This window comes from Bombina bombina, chromosome 3 (genome assembly GCF_027579735.1).
Source record: "Bombina bombina isolate aBomBom1 chromosome 3, aBomBom1.pri, whole genome shotgun sequence".
NCBI classification, from domain to species: domain Eukaryota; kingdom Metazoa; phylum Chordata; class Amphibia; order Anura; family Bombinatoridae; genus Bombina; species Bombina bombina.
Genome location: NC_069501.1, coordinates 506,374,857 through 506,389,962, shown reverse-complemented (window position 1 = coordinate 506,389,962; position 15,106 = coordinate 506,374,857). Strand labels below are relative to the sequence as shown.

The 15,106-nt window shown below is 39.1% G+C and overlaps 1 protein-coding gene across 1 annotated transcript in view; it reads left to right on the top strand.

Annotated features, from left to right (window-relative positions):
* TADA2A (transcriptional adaptor 2A) overlaps positions 1-15,106 on the top strand; it is a 126,688-nt gene that overhangs the window by 86,104 nt on the left and 25,478 nt on the right. Inside the window, exon 14 of the mRNA XM_053706902.1 lies at positions 14,580-14,653. Within this exon, the coding sequence (XP_053562877.1) occupies positions 14,580-14,653 (74 nt within the window). The remainder of the gene's footprint in view (positions 1-14,579; positions 14,654-15,106) is intronic.

Here is a 15,106-nt window from a genome sequence, read left to right as displayed (position 1 = left end):
GAGCTTCCGCAGACCAGAATAGGTCATTGTCACGACCGACGCCAGTCTGGTGGGCTGGGGCGCGGTCTGGGAACCCCTGAAAACTCAGGGTCTATGGTTTCGGGAAGACTCTCTTCTCCCGATAAACATAATGGAACTGAGAGCGATATTCAATGCTCTCAAGGCTTGGCCTCGACTAGCAAAGGCCAAATTCATAAGGTTTCAATCAGTCATCATGACGACTGTTACATATATCAACCATCAGGGGGTAACAAGGAGTTCCCTGGCGATGGAGGAGCATCCGGGGGAGTGGGAACTCCATCTGGAAATCTTTGCCCAAATAACTCAATTATGGGGCATTCCAGACTTGGTTCTGATGGCCTCTCGTCAGAACTTCATGGTCCCTTGTTACGGGTCCAAATCCAGGGATCCCAAGGCGACTCTATTGGATACAATAGTAGCACCTTGGAACTTCAACCTAGCTTATGTATTCCCACCGTTTCCTCTCATTCCCAGGCTGGTAGCCAGGATCAATCTGGAGAGGGCTTCGGTGACCTTGATAGTTCCTGTGTGGCCACGCAGGACTTGGTATGCAGACCTGGTGAATGTGTCATCGGCTCCACCATGGAAGCTACCTTTGAGACAGGACCTTCTTATTCAGGGTCCATTCGAACATCCGAATCTGGTTTTCCTCCAACTGATTGCTTGGAGTTTGAACGCTTGATTTTATCAATGCGTGGGTTTTCAGATTCTGTAATAGATACTCTTATTCAGGCTAGAAAGCCTGTATCTAGAAAAATTTACCATAATATATGGAAAAAATATATCTGTTGGTGTGAATCTAAAGGATTCCCATGGAACAAGATAAAAATTCCTAAGATTCTTTCCTTTCTACAAGAAGGTTTGGAGAAAGGATTTTCTGCGAGTTCTCTGAAGGGACAGATCTCTGCTTTATCTGTTTTACTTCACAAAAGGCTGGCAGCTGTGCCAGACGTTTAAGCGTTTGTTCAGGCTCTGGTTAGAATCAAGCCTGTTTACAGACCTTTGACTCTTCCCTGGAGTCTTAATCTAGTTCTTTCAGTTCTTCAAGGGGTTCCGTTTGAACCCTTACATTCCATAGATATTAAGTTATTATCTTGGAAAGTTTTGTTTTAGGTTGCAATTTCTTCCGCTAGAAGAGTTTCTGAGTTATCTGCTCTGCAGTGTTCTCCGCCCTATCTGGTCCATGCAGATAAGGTGGTTTTTACGTACTGAGCCTGGTTTTCTTCCGAAGGTTGTTTCCAACAAAAATATTAACCAGGAGATAGTTGTACCTTCTTTGTGTCCGAATCCAGTTTCATAGAAGGAACGTTTGTTACACAATTTGGACGTTGTCCGTGCTCTAAAATTCTATTTAGATGCTACAAAGGATTTCAGACAAACATCTTCCTTGTTTGTTGTTTATTCTGGTAAAAGGAGAGGTCAAAAAGCAACTTCTACCTCTCTATCTTTTTGGCTTAAAAGCATCATCAGATTGGTTTATGAGACTGCCGGACGGCAGCCTCCTGAAAGAATCACAGCTCATTCCACTAGGGCCGTGGCTTCCACATGGGCCTTTAAGAACGAGGCTTCTGTTGATCAGATATGTAAGGCAGCGACTTGGTCTTCACTGCACACTTTTACCAAATTTTACAAATTTGATACTTTTGCTTCTTCTGAGGCTATTTTTGGGAGAAAGGTTTTGCAAACCGTGGTGCCTTCCATCTAGGTGACCTGATTTGCTCCCTCCCATCATCCGTGTCCTAAAGCTTTGGTATTGGTTCCCACAAGTAAGGATGACGCCGTGGACCGGACACACCTATGTTGGAGAAAACAGAATTTATGTTTACCTGATAAATTACTTTCTCCAACGGTGTGTCCGGTCCACGGCCCGCCCTGGTTTTTTAATCAGGTCTGATGATTTATTTTCTTTAACTACAGTCACCACGGTATCATATGATTTCTCCTATGCAAATATTCCTCCTTTACGTCGGTCGAATGACTGGGGAAGGCGGAGCCTAGGAGGGATCATGTGACCAGCTTTGCTGGGCTCTTTGCCATTTCCTGTTGGGGAAGAGAATATCCCACAAGTAAGGATGACGCCGTGGACCGGACACACCGTTGGAGAAAGTAATTTATCAGGTAAACATAAATTCTGTTTTTTATAGCATTATTATTATTCTATAACATGTTAATAATTTTATTGGTGATACCATCTTTTGATATCATTAGAGTTGATGTCAGGTATATGTCTCTAGCTATTTTAAGCTAGAAAAGCTTTATGGATTAAACTTGGAATGCTGATATGTCTTCTAAGTCAACTTTGCTTTTCCTTTTCTTTCCAGGGTAATACATTATTATCTCAACTGTTTATGGAAGGAAGGGAACTTTTTTACCAAAGGATAAAAAATCTAAGGTAAATTTAGGTCTAATAATCATTTTCGTTCCTTTCCTCACAACAAGGAACAAAAGCCTGATCCTTCATCCTCAGGAGCGGTATCAGTTTGGAAACTATTTCCAGTTTGGAATATATCCAAGCCTTATAGAAACCTATAGCCAGCTCCTAAGTACCCATGAAGGTGCGGCCCTTATTCCAGCTCAGCTGGTATGGGGCAGATTACGTTTTCTTCAAAGAAATTTGGATCAATTCCGTTCTCAATCTCTGGTTTCAGAACATTGTTTCAGAAAGGTACAGAATTGGCTTCAAGTTAAGGCCTCCTGCTAAGAGATTTTTTTCTTTCCCGTGTCCCAGTTAACACAGTAAAGGCTCAGCATTTCTGAAATGTGTTTCAGATCTAGAGTTGGCTGGAGTAATTATGCCAGTTCCAGTTCTGGAACAGGGGCTGGGGTTTTATTTTATCTCTTCATTGTACCAAAGAAGGTCAATTCCTTCAGACCAGTTCCGGATCTATCAATATTGAATCGTTATGTAAGGATACCAACATTCAAGATGGTTACTGTAGGACTATCCTGCCTTTTGTTTAGCAAGGGCATTATATGTCTACAATAGATTTACAGGATGTGTATCTGCATATTCCGATTCATCCAGATCACTTTTAGTGTCTGAGATTCTCTTTTTAGACAAGCATTACCAGTTTTGTGGCTCTACCGTTTGGCCTAGCCTCAGTTCCAAGAATTTTTTTCAAAGGTTCTCGGTGCCCTTCTTTCTGTAATCAGAGAACAGGGTTTTGGTATTTCCTTATTTGGACGATATCTTGGTACTTGCTCAGTCTTCTCATTTTCGAAGAATCTCATACGAATCGACTTGTGTTGTTTCTTCAAGTTCATGGTTGGAGGATCAATTTACCAATCAGTTCATTGATTCCTCAGACAAGGGTAACCTTTTTAGGTTTCTAGATAGATTCAGTGTCTATGACTCTGTCCTTGTCAGACAAGAGAAGTTTAACATTGATATCAGCTTGTCAAAACCTTCAGTCACAATCATTCCCTTTGGTAGCCTTATGCATGGAAATTTTAGGTCTTAGGACTGCCGCATCAGATGCGATCTCCTTTGCTCGTTTTCACATGCGACCTCTTCAGCTCTGTATGCTGAACCAATGGTGCAGGGATTACTCAAAGATATCTCAATTAATATCTTTAAACCGATTATACGACACTCTCTGACATGGTGGACAGATCACCATCGTTTAGTTCAGGGGGCTTCTTTGTTCTTCCGACCTGGACTATAATCTCAACAGATGCAAGTCTTACAGGTTGGGGAGCTGTGTGGGGGTATCTGACGGCACAAGGGGTTTGGGAATCTCAGGAGGTGAGATTTCCGATCAATATTTTGGAACTCTGTGCAATTTTCAGAGCTCTTCAGTCTTGGCCTCTTCTGAAGAGAGAGTTGTTCATTTGTTTTCAGATAGACAATGTCACAACTGTGGCATACATCAATCATCAAGGAGGGACTCACAGTCCTCTGGCTATGAAAGAAGTATCTCGAATTTTGGTTTGGGCGGAATCCAGCTCCTGTCTAATCTCTGCGGTTCATATCCCAGGTATGGACAATTGGAAAGCGGATTATCTCAGTCGCCAAACGTTGCACCTGGGCGAATGGTCTTCACCCAGAGGTATTTCCTCAGATTAGTCAAATGTGGGAACTCCCAGAAATAGATCTGATGGCTTCTCATCTAAACAAGAAACTTCCCTGGTATCTGTCCGGATCCCGGGATCCTCGGGCGGAGGCAGTGGATACATTATCTTTTCCTTACAAGTGTCATCCTGCCTATATCTTTCCGCCTCTAGTTCTTCTTCCAAGGGTATTCTCCAATATTCTAAAGGAATGCTCGTTTGTCCTGCTGGTAGCTCCAGCATGGCCTCACAGGTTTTGGTATGCGGATCTTGTCCGGATGGCCTCTTGCCAGCTGTGGACTCTTCCGTTAAGACCAGTCTTTCTGTCTCAAGGTTCTTTTTTCCATCAGGATCTCAAAACCTTAATTTTAAGGTATGGAGTTTGAACGCTTGATTCTTGGTCAAAGAGGTTTCTCTGACTCTGTGATTGATACTATGTGACAGGCTCGTAAATCTGTATCTAGGGAGATATATTATAGAGTCTGGAAGACTTATATTTCTTCAGGATGGTTTAGATAAAGGTTTGTCCGCAAGTTCCTTGAAAGACAAATCTCTGCTCTTTCTGTTCTTTTTCACAGAAGGATTGCTAATCTTCCTGATATTCATTGTTTTGTACAACCTTTGGTTCGTATAAAACCTGTCATTAAGTCAATTTCTCCTCCTTGGAGTTTGAATTTGGTTCTGGGGGCTCTTCAAGCTCCTCCTTTTGAACCCATGCATTCTTTGGTCGTTATATTACTTTCTTGGAAAGTTTTGTTTCTTTTGGCCATCTCTTCTGCCAGAAGAGTCTCTGAATTATCTACTCTTTTTTGTGAGTCTCCTTTTCTGATTTTGCATCAGGATAAGGCGGTGTTGCGAACTTCTTTTGAATTTTTTGCCTAAGGTTGTGAATTCTAACAACATTAGTAGAGAAATTGTGGTTCCTTCATTATGTCCTAATCCTATGAATTATAAGGAGAAATCATTGCATTCTTTGGATGCTGTTAGAGCTTTGTAATATTATGTTGAAGATACTAAGTCTTTCCGAAAGACTTCTAGTCTATTTGTCATCTTTTCCGGTTCTAGAAAAGACCAGAAAGCTTCTGCCATTTCTTTGGCATCTTGGTTGAAATCTTTATTTCATCATGCCTATGTTGAGTCGGGTAACACTCCGCCTCAAAGGATTACAGCTCATTCTACTAGGTCAGTTTCTACTTCCTGGGCGTTTAGGAATGAAGCTTCGGTTGATCAGATTTGCAAAGCAGCAACTTGGTCCTCTTTGCATACTTTGACTAAATTCTACCATTTTGATGTGTTTTCTTCTTCTGAAGCAGTTTTTGGTAGAAACGTACTTCAGGCAGTGGTTTCAGTTTGAATCTTCTGCTTATGTTTTTTCATTAAAATTTTATTCTGGGTGTGGATTATTTTCAGCAGGAATTGGCTGTCTTTATTTTATCCCTCCCTCTCTAGTGACTCTTGCGTGGAAAGATCCACATCTTGGGTAATCATTATCCCATACGTCACTAGCTCATGGACTCTTGCTAATTACATGAAAGAAAACATAATTTATGTAAGAACTTACCTGATAAATTCATTTCTTTCATATTAGCAAGAGTCCATGAGGCCCGCCCTTTTTTGTGGTGGTTTTGATTTTTTTGTATAAAGCACAATTATTCCAATTCCTTATTTTATATGCTTTCGCACTTTTTTCTTATCACCCCACTTCTTGGCTATTCGTTAAACTGAATTGTGGGTGTGGTGAGGGGTGTATTTATAGGCATTTTTAAGGTTTGGGAAACTTTGCCCCTCCTGGTAGGAATGTATATCCCATACGTCACTAGCTCATGGACTCTTGCTAATATGAAAGAAATGAATTTATCAGGTAAGTTCTTACATAAATTATGTTTTTCATGCGGATAAGGTTGTCTTACGTACGAAATTTGAATTTCTTCCCAAGGTTGTTTCTGATCAGAACATTAATCAGGAAATTGCTGTACCTTCCTTGTGTCCTAATCCTTCTTCTAAGAAGGAGAGGCTCTTACACAATTTAGATGTAGTTCGTGCTTTAAAGTTTTATTTACAGGTGACTAAAGACTTTCGCCAGTCTTCCTCTTTGTTTGTGGTATTTTCAGGCAAACGTAGGGGACAGAAAGCTACGGCTGTTTCTCTTTCTTTTGGTTGAAGAGTATTATACGTTTGGCTTACGAAACTGCTGGACAGCAGCCTCCTGAGAGGATTACGGCTCATTCCACTAGGGCTGTTGCTTCCTCATGGGCATTCAAAAATGAAGCTTCTGTGGAACAGATTTGCAAGGCTGCAACTTGGTCTTCTCTTCACACTTTTACAAAATTTTACAAATTTGATACTTTTGCCTCAGCTGAGGCGGCTTTTGGGAGAAAGGTTCTTCATACAGTGGTGCCTTCCGTTTAGGTATCCTGTCTTGTCCCTCCCGTATCATCCGTGTACTCTAGCTTGGGTATTGGATCCCATAAGTAATGAAGATGAGCCGTGGACTCATCGTGTCTTTAAGAAGATAAGAACATTTATGCTTACCTGATAAATTTATTTCTTCTTAGACACAATGAGTCCACAGCCTGCCCTGTCATTTTTAGACAGGATGTTTTTTATTGTAAACTTCAGTCACCTCTGCACCTTGGCTTTTCCTTTCTCTTCCTAACTTCGGTCGATTGACTGGAGTGGGAGGGAAGGGAGGAGCTATTTAACAGCCTCTCCTGCTGACCAGGAAGGACCAAGGGGCCGCCAGAGCATCTCTGGATCTCGACCCGTACCTGGGAAGTTTGGCATTCTGCCTGGATGCCATGAGATCCAACTCCCGCTGACCCCATTTGAGGATCAGACTGGAGAACACGTACGGATGAAGTTCCATAAGTAATGAAGATGATCCGTGGACTCATCGTGTCTAAGAAGAAACAAATTTATCAGGTAAGCATAAATTTTCTTTTTTTTATCGGAAATTGATTTTCACCACAAACAGACAAATACAATAATACAATGCATAGATATGTAAACGGTCAGACAACTAGCGAATGTATAATATGTATCCATTTGTGGTGAGAAAAATACAACAGCAACAAGCGAAGCAAATTTGTTCTGAGTATCAAACCTTATTTATATCATAAAAAAGCATCACAAAGTAAACATGCAGAAATAAAAATGTCATCTATTTAATTGATACTATCTATAGTATTATGCACCTCTTAGATAGTCATTCTATAAAAAACATCTTTATAGGGAAAGTTGGAAAGATATCTATCGTTGATATATTCAATAATATCTATGTCTGCTCAACCAGGGAACAGGCTCTTGTGACCAGCTTCTAGTCAAAGCTAGCTTCAACGCAAGGAACAGGTAAAGCATATATGTGTACTAGAATAGCTATGATGGAGAAGACCTACCTCTGGAAATGTTTGTACAGGACATCTCAGGGCACTACAAATCCACGCTACCACAAGACCACTAAGCAACTCATATTAAGGGAAATTCTTCCCACTGGGGTTCCCCTTGGCTGATTGTCCACTTCTAACAGTGTGATTTCCATGAGCAAGCAGGATTTGTTTTTGAGATTCTTTAGCTTGCTTTTTTATTTTTATTTTGGTGCATATCTTTATTATGAATTAAAGTTCCAGAACAGATGTAAAAAATATAGCATCTATTAATTATGAATAGACATGCCAGTGCTGAACCAACCCTCTATCAGTCGAGAAAATGTCACCACATCGCTTTACCTTTAACATCCATTTGGTGCAGTCTCAATAACAAGATTCAAACCAGAATCAGACCAATTATGGCCATTTGCCTGATCATATCCTGTCTATCACAAAAAGGGAGGTTAATATGTATAAGATTTTTTTTAAATAAACTACATGTAACAAGGATTAATAATTTATAACAAATTAACAGTTCAGTGGTGTATAGTTTTATTTCAGTTTCCCAAGAGAAAGGTGCAAACCAAGTTAGGCCTAAATATTTGTTTAAATGTAATATGTTCTATCAGTGCTTCAGAGGAGTCAGAATTAGTAGATTATGCTGTCCCAACTTTAAACATTTCACAAAGTTACTTATGTATTGCATTGCATGTTTCTCTGTTATCTTCATTGCATATACACCTTAAGTGAGTTACAATCTTGATATTTACCCTGCCTCCCAGCATTCTTATGTGCAATATAGTCTACTGGAAGATAATTATATCTTTCCAGGACTGGCTTTATGGTGAGGAGACCAAGGCGGCTGCCTATGGCCCAGCGCTTAGGGGGGCCCACCACTGGTCCTAATTAATTTTACAGATCTTGCAATACAGCTTAAAATTGGTTGCAGCCTGGTTTAGCTTCCAAAAGTTTAAGGTTAATTTATTTTGCCTTGATTGTAAAGATAGAGTGAAATTGTTTCTTGTATAACATACCAGACTACCCTAGCTCTGGAGTAGTATATGATTAAGGTGTTTTCCTTCTTAATATGAGGAGAGTCTACGGCATCATTCCTTACTGTTGGAAATACTGAACCTGGCCACCAGGAGGAGGCAAAGACACCCCAGCCAAAGGCTTAAATACTCCCCCTACTTCCCTCATATCCCAGTCATTCTTTGCCTTTCGTCACAGAAGGTTGACAGAGAAGTGTCAGAAGATTCGGAGTAGTTCCTTATGAAGGTTATCTACCCTTTGAAATGGGACTGGAGTTTTAAGTAATCTTGTCAGCCTCTCAGTGAGAGCATTGACGAATGTTAGAGTCTGGAGATGCAGGGAGAGTCTTTCTGCAAACCCATCCAAACTTGTATTAACAGCTCCTAAGCAATCAGTGTTGAGGAGTGTCACTGCCTGCTTCCATCACTCAAGTCCATGTCAGGAGCGATGCTACAAGACTGTCAAACTTGAGAGGCGGTGTTTCTGTTCCACGGCATAGATTCCGGTAAGATTGTTTCATTTTTTTTAAGACATATGATAACGCCAGAAGACAGGGTCTCAGTGTAGCTCCTTTTATCTGTATGGAATCAAGGGTTAATATTGCTATCCTTCCCAGGGGTCGTCAACTAGTTTATTGGATTTATCTGATACAAGATTATCTGATGATGAAGACGCTTCTGATACTTCAGAGGGCGCTCTTTCTGGGTCGGAAACTGCTGCCTCTAAACCTCTAGCTGTGGAGGAACCAGACTTTAGGTTTCGGATTGAGCATTTATGCTTTCTGTTGAAGGAAGTTTTGGCTACGTTAGAGGTCCCAGAGCCTAATTTGCCTGAGGAACCTTTGATTCCTAAATTAGATAAGGTCTACGAGGACAGGGTTGTACCACAAACTTTCCCGGTTCCTGTAAAGAGGTTTAGATATTAGGTAGTCACAGAGGTACTTTCCTTTCTCAAGGAAGGTCTGAAGAAGGACCTTTCTGCTAGTTCCCTGAGGGGACAGATTTCGGCCCTTTCTGTTTTGCTGCACAAGAGGCTTGCAGAGCTTCCTGACGTGCAATCTTTAATTAAGGCTCTGATTAGGATCAGACCTGTGTTTAGATTTTTGCAACGGGCTCAGTGTGATCCTATGCAATTCGGTTGACATCAAATTGTTGTCCTGGAAGGTTCTTTTTATATTGGCTATTGCGTCGGCACGCAGAGTTTCTGAAATAGCTGCCTTGCAATGTGAGCCTCCTTATCTGGTGTTCCACACTGATACGGCTGTCCTATGTACCCGTTTTCTCCCTAAGGTGGTATCTGATCGTAACATCAATCAGGAGATTGTGGTTCCTTCCTTATGTCCTAATCCTTCTTCGAAGGAAAGTTTTACTTCATAATCTGGATGTGGTTCGAGCTTTGAAGTTTTATCTTCAAGTTACTAAGGATATTAGGCAAACTTCTTCCTTGTTTGTTATCTACTCAGGAAAGCGTATGGGTCTGAAGGCTTCTTCGACTTCCTTATCTTTTTGGTTGAGGATTGTTATACGCTTATCTTATGAGTCTGTGGGACTTAGACCTCCTCAAAGGATTACGGCTCATTCCACTAGAGCGGTGGCTTCCTCTTGGGCCTTTAAGAACGAGGCCTCTATGGATCAGATTTGTAAGGCGGCTACCTGGTCTTCCTTGCATACTTTTAAAATATTCTACAAGTTTGACGTTTTTGCTTTGGCCAAAGCAACTTTTGGGAGAAAGGTTTTACAGGCTGTGGTACCCTCAGATTAGGGTCCGCCTCTCTTTTACCCCTCCCATTATCATTCAGTGTCCTCTAGAGCTTGGGTATAGTTTTCCCAACAGTAAGGAATGATGCAGTGGACTCTCATCATATTAAGAAGGAAACATAAATTATGCTTATCTGATAATTTATATTTCCTTCTGTATGAGGAGAGTCCACGGCCCCCGCCTGTATACTCCGATAGGCAGACCAAGATTTAGTTTTCCTCTTCCGACACCATTTATACCTGATATTTCTCCTACTGTTCCTTGTTCCCTTGGCAGAATGACTGGGACATGAGGGAAGTAGGGGGAGTATTTAAAAGGGACACTGAACCCAAATTTTTTTCTTTCGTGATTCAGATAGAGCATGCAATTTTTTTTTATTTTTTTTTTAATTGTTTTATTTATAATCCAAGTCACTGTCCAAAAACAATATCAACCATTTTGAAAACATGGCATAATCAAAAGATACAATAAATTTGACAACATAGTACTATGTTCATTTATACATGTAGTTAAATTTAGGCTAATCATCACATTAATGAACACAAACATTTTATTTTCCTACAATGCTTGGAGTTTTTGATTTTCAGTATAACCCCCCCCCCTTGCTCCCCCCCCCCCATGCGAAGAGAAAACATAACAAAAAAAAAAAAATTACCATCACTTTCTTCCTCCTGAAGCTTTACCAGTTCCCTAATAAAACAATTTCTGTATTTCTAAAGGGGAAGATTATATAATCTATTTCTGCAGCCGGAAAGATTTTTAAGAAGGCAGCCCATTTATCAAAGAACCTTTTAATGTCTTGTTCATTATTTATATCCGCGTTTCTCTGGTCTAAAATGCATTGTTTTTTCATGCAGTTTTTAATTTCAGTAATGCTTGGCATTGCATGACTTTTCCACTTCTTACAGATTAAATACCTGGTAGCAAGAATAGCGGAGATTATTATTTTTTCATCAGTTTGCTTACCAGGCTCTTCCTTAAGGCAGAGTATTATCTGATATATTGTCAAAGAGACATAGCCTATCTTAAGCACCTTTTTTAGCCAGTATTCGAGTCTAGCCCAGAGATTTTTAATCTTTGGACAATACCAAAACATATGTATTAAATCAGCTGCCTGATACGAACATTTAGGACATTTATTAAACCCTACATTCACACATTTGAAACCTCTCTCGGGGGTAAAATATGCCCCATGAAGGAGCTTAACATGTGCCTCCCTCCAAGTTGCAGAGAGTGTTACTTGTGCAATTTTTTTAATTGACAATTGAATAGTTTTAGACTCAATATTACTCTGAGGGATTGCTGTATTCCAGTAGAGGGCAATCTTTGCCAGTACCGGTTCTCCTTTATTTGTACCCAGAAGATGATAACATGGTGCAATTGACATATGACCATTTCTTGTTAGAGCAAGCCAATCATCGAGTTTACCTAGTCCCCATTCCCAACCAGCTTTCTTAACTAGGTCCTGTGCAAAATGCCTTAATTGCAAATACGCAAAGAAGTCTTTATTGGGCAAATCAAAATCTCTTTTTAATTCCTGGAATGTTTTGATATATTTTCTCTCTTTATCAATTATTTGGTATACCTTGGTTAACCCCCGATTATGCCATTTCCTAAAGACTTCGGAATGCAATCCTGATTGAAAAATAGGGTTACCTATTATAGGCAAAAGACAGGTAGCACTATTATTAATTGAAAGAAAGGTTACTATCTTGTGCCAAGCTTTAAGTGGGTTAAGAATTGTTTTAAATCGTTTAATTTCTGAGGGGATTTCTTTAGGTACTAAGTGTATTAATGCAGATAGAGAATATGGGTAGCAGACACTGGTCTCGAGATAATTATTCAAGACATAGTTATTAGATGAGATCCAGTCTGTTACGACACGAGCCAGAAAGGAGAGGTTATATAGCCTTATGTCTGGTAAGGCAGAGCATGCAATTTTAAGCAACTTTCTAATTTACACCTATTATCAAATTTTCTTCATTCTCTTGGTATCCTTATTTGAAATGCAAGAATGTAAGTTTATAGATGCCGGCCCATTTTTGGTGAACAACCTGGGTTCTTGCTGATTGGTGGATAAATTCACCCACCAGTAAACAAATGCTTTCCATGGTCCTCAACCAAAAAAATAGCTTAGATGCCTTCTTTTTCGAATAAAGAAAGCAAGAGAACGAAGAAAAATTGATAATAGGAGTAAATTAAAAAGTTGCTTAAATTTGCATGCTCTATCTGAATCAAGAAAGAAAAAATTGGGTTCAGTGTCCCTTTAAGCATTTGGCTGGGGTGTCTTTGCCTCCTCCTGGTGGCCAGGTTCAGTAAGGAATAATGCCGTGGACTCTCCTCATACAGAAGGAAATTAACTTATCAGGTAAGCATAATTTATGTTTTCTCCTTTCAGATGTTAAATAACTTCTTTTACACATCATAGTTCAAATAGACAGAGGATCAAGACAAAGGCAATATAGTAGGGAGTGAATAATAGTGTACAGTGTTTTCCACAGAAAATTATGCCAGCCAGCTGGTATTAAGAAGTAGCCGGGTGGGGGTAGAGTATATTATAACATTTTATGTTATTTATAAATGTTACTTAAGCTATCCAAAGCACAAATTAATTGTATAATTTTATAAATTTATTTGATGTCAATTTGGGCAACAAATTTAGCCTGGCTGCTAAATCCTTGATCAGATAAAGGAGTTTTCTCTTTCCTTCTGTTTCCCCTCCCTCTTTCCTTTATCATATTACATTAACAGAGATATTGGAGTGTCACAGGGTCCCATATTTTGCTTTGCATTGTACAAGTAATATGAGCATGAGTTATTTTTAGGAAAATGTTTGCTAATATCCACCCCATTCCTGAACATTTAAACTTATATGATAATAATGGGAAAGGGAATTACTCTATTAAAACAAAAAGGCAGCAAGCTCCCAGCCTCCTCCTGACTTATGTGTAATGGGATTAACCAACATCTGAAGATAGGCATTCCACTGATTGGCTGGTACATATTCATTTTATTGATTCTGTTTTAGCCATTCAGGAATTGAATTACTGACAAGGATCTGTGGCAGTGGACTTTCTGCTATTGGTTGGCTTCTAATTGGTCAAAATTCATCAGTGCTAGGCTTCCTGGCTGCTTGTCGGTCAATGTCTCAAAATGGGAGTTCTTATTATTTTATAACAACTTAAATGAGATAAGAAATGCTATTTATACCTTTGCAGTTACCTCAATAATTTAGACTTGTTATTAAATTGTATTTTCACATATATAGTCTGATTTTATTTGTATTTTTTTTACATTTTTGTTCCACCTAGAGGGATAGTAAGCTCACAAGATTTCTTAATCACAATGTACAGGGATGCTTATAATTTAAAATTTATCAAATACCTTGCCCTGCGCTTGTTTCACCGTTTTCTTGCTATTAAGACTCCAAAGTGGGTGGATTTCCAAACCAACCATGAGGCTAATTTGCATTAGCCAATCACGGTGGGCAACCTGCGTTCTCCCTTTCCCTGCAGTTCCGGGTATAGCTCAACAGGCCACTCATGCGTGCTAGTATGCTGTAATCTAACGCATGGGCATTCAGTTCAGGAGTTCCCTGTTAGTTTTCAAAAGTCTTCATGTATTGCTGTGCCCATGCGTGAGATCTCCAAAACAATTGCGCATGCGTTGGTGGGAGTAAATATATGCTAATTTATTACAAATTGATAGCCGTTCTAGAGTCGGATAGCCCTTTCTGGTGGGCCGGCAATTGAGACGCTATAAGAAATAATGTTTTAAACGGTCTTAGAGGCTTTGGTTTTGTGAAATAGTAAGTTAGCATTTATTACTTTATCATATAGGAATGTTTTGTATGTTAAAATCTGACGTTTTTATGTTGACTTTTATAATCCTTTGATAACAACGTAACAGTGATTAAAAAGGGAAATTGAGAATGGTAAGCAAGTGCCTGTTTAAATTTTTGAGCAATGACTGGTGGTATCTTATCCAAGATATATTTGGGGGGCACATAAAACCAAATTGTGAAGATTGTATTCTGAATGTGGTTACAAAGGTGAGGTGATTCTAAAACAAAAAGTAAACAGACAGTTTGACGTGAGGAGGACATTTTGAATACAAACAAAATACGGCTCTTAACAGGACTTAAAAAACAAACAAATATCTTTTGAGAAAATTGCTCAGGCAATCATATTTATGTAATAGTCAATGTATTCTATATTTCTAAGCAAGTTATTTTGTTGTACAGTCAATGATACCTGATGTGAAAATGATAAAAACTGTGTAGTCTTACCAAAATGAAATAGAAATTTAAGAAATATTATGATATGTTGACCTTCTTTTCTTTATATTCAACAGGTAGACGCAGTGCCCCTCCTCTTGATTTAACAGGACTTCCTGGTACAGAAAAGCTGAATGACAAAGAGAAAGAGGTACTTGTGGAATTCAAGCTAGATTTGATTTCTTTATTTTGAAATGTATTTATAGTTATTGTTGCATGAAAATGACATGAAGAAAATTTTATAGAACATTTGGGTTTCAATCCTTTAGGAAAAACTATGGAAATTATCTCACATTACTTTTTTTTTTGTTGGATATTCAAATTCAAAGCCATTATAAATCCCAGCTTCACACTGCAATAACTTCAATAATACTTTTTGTATTGAGAGAATTATCCAACACAGGTATTCTAGTCTACCAGTAAACACCTTCCAAGTAGATTTTGCATGATATTTGTACTTTTGTATTTCGGCAATATTGGCTTCTTGAAAAACGAATTCACTTGTTTTGAGTTGCACTTCTTGACTGGTTACATTTTGTTTTACGTTTTATTTATTTGTATGTTGAACTTATTTAACTATTTCCTCAATTTGCTTTGGTTCTTT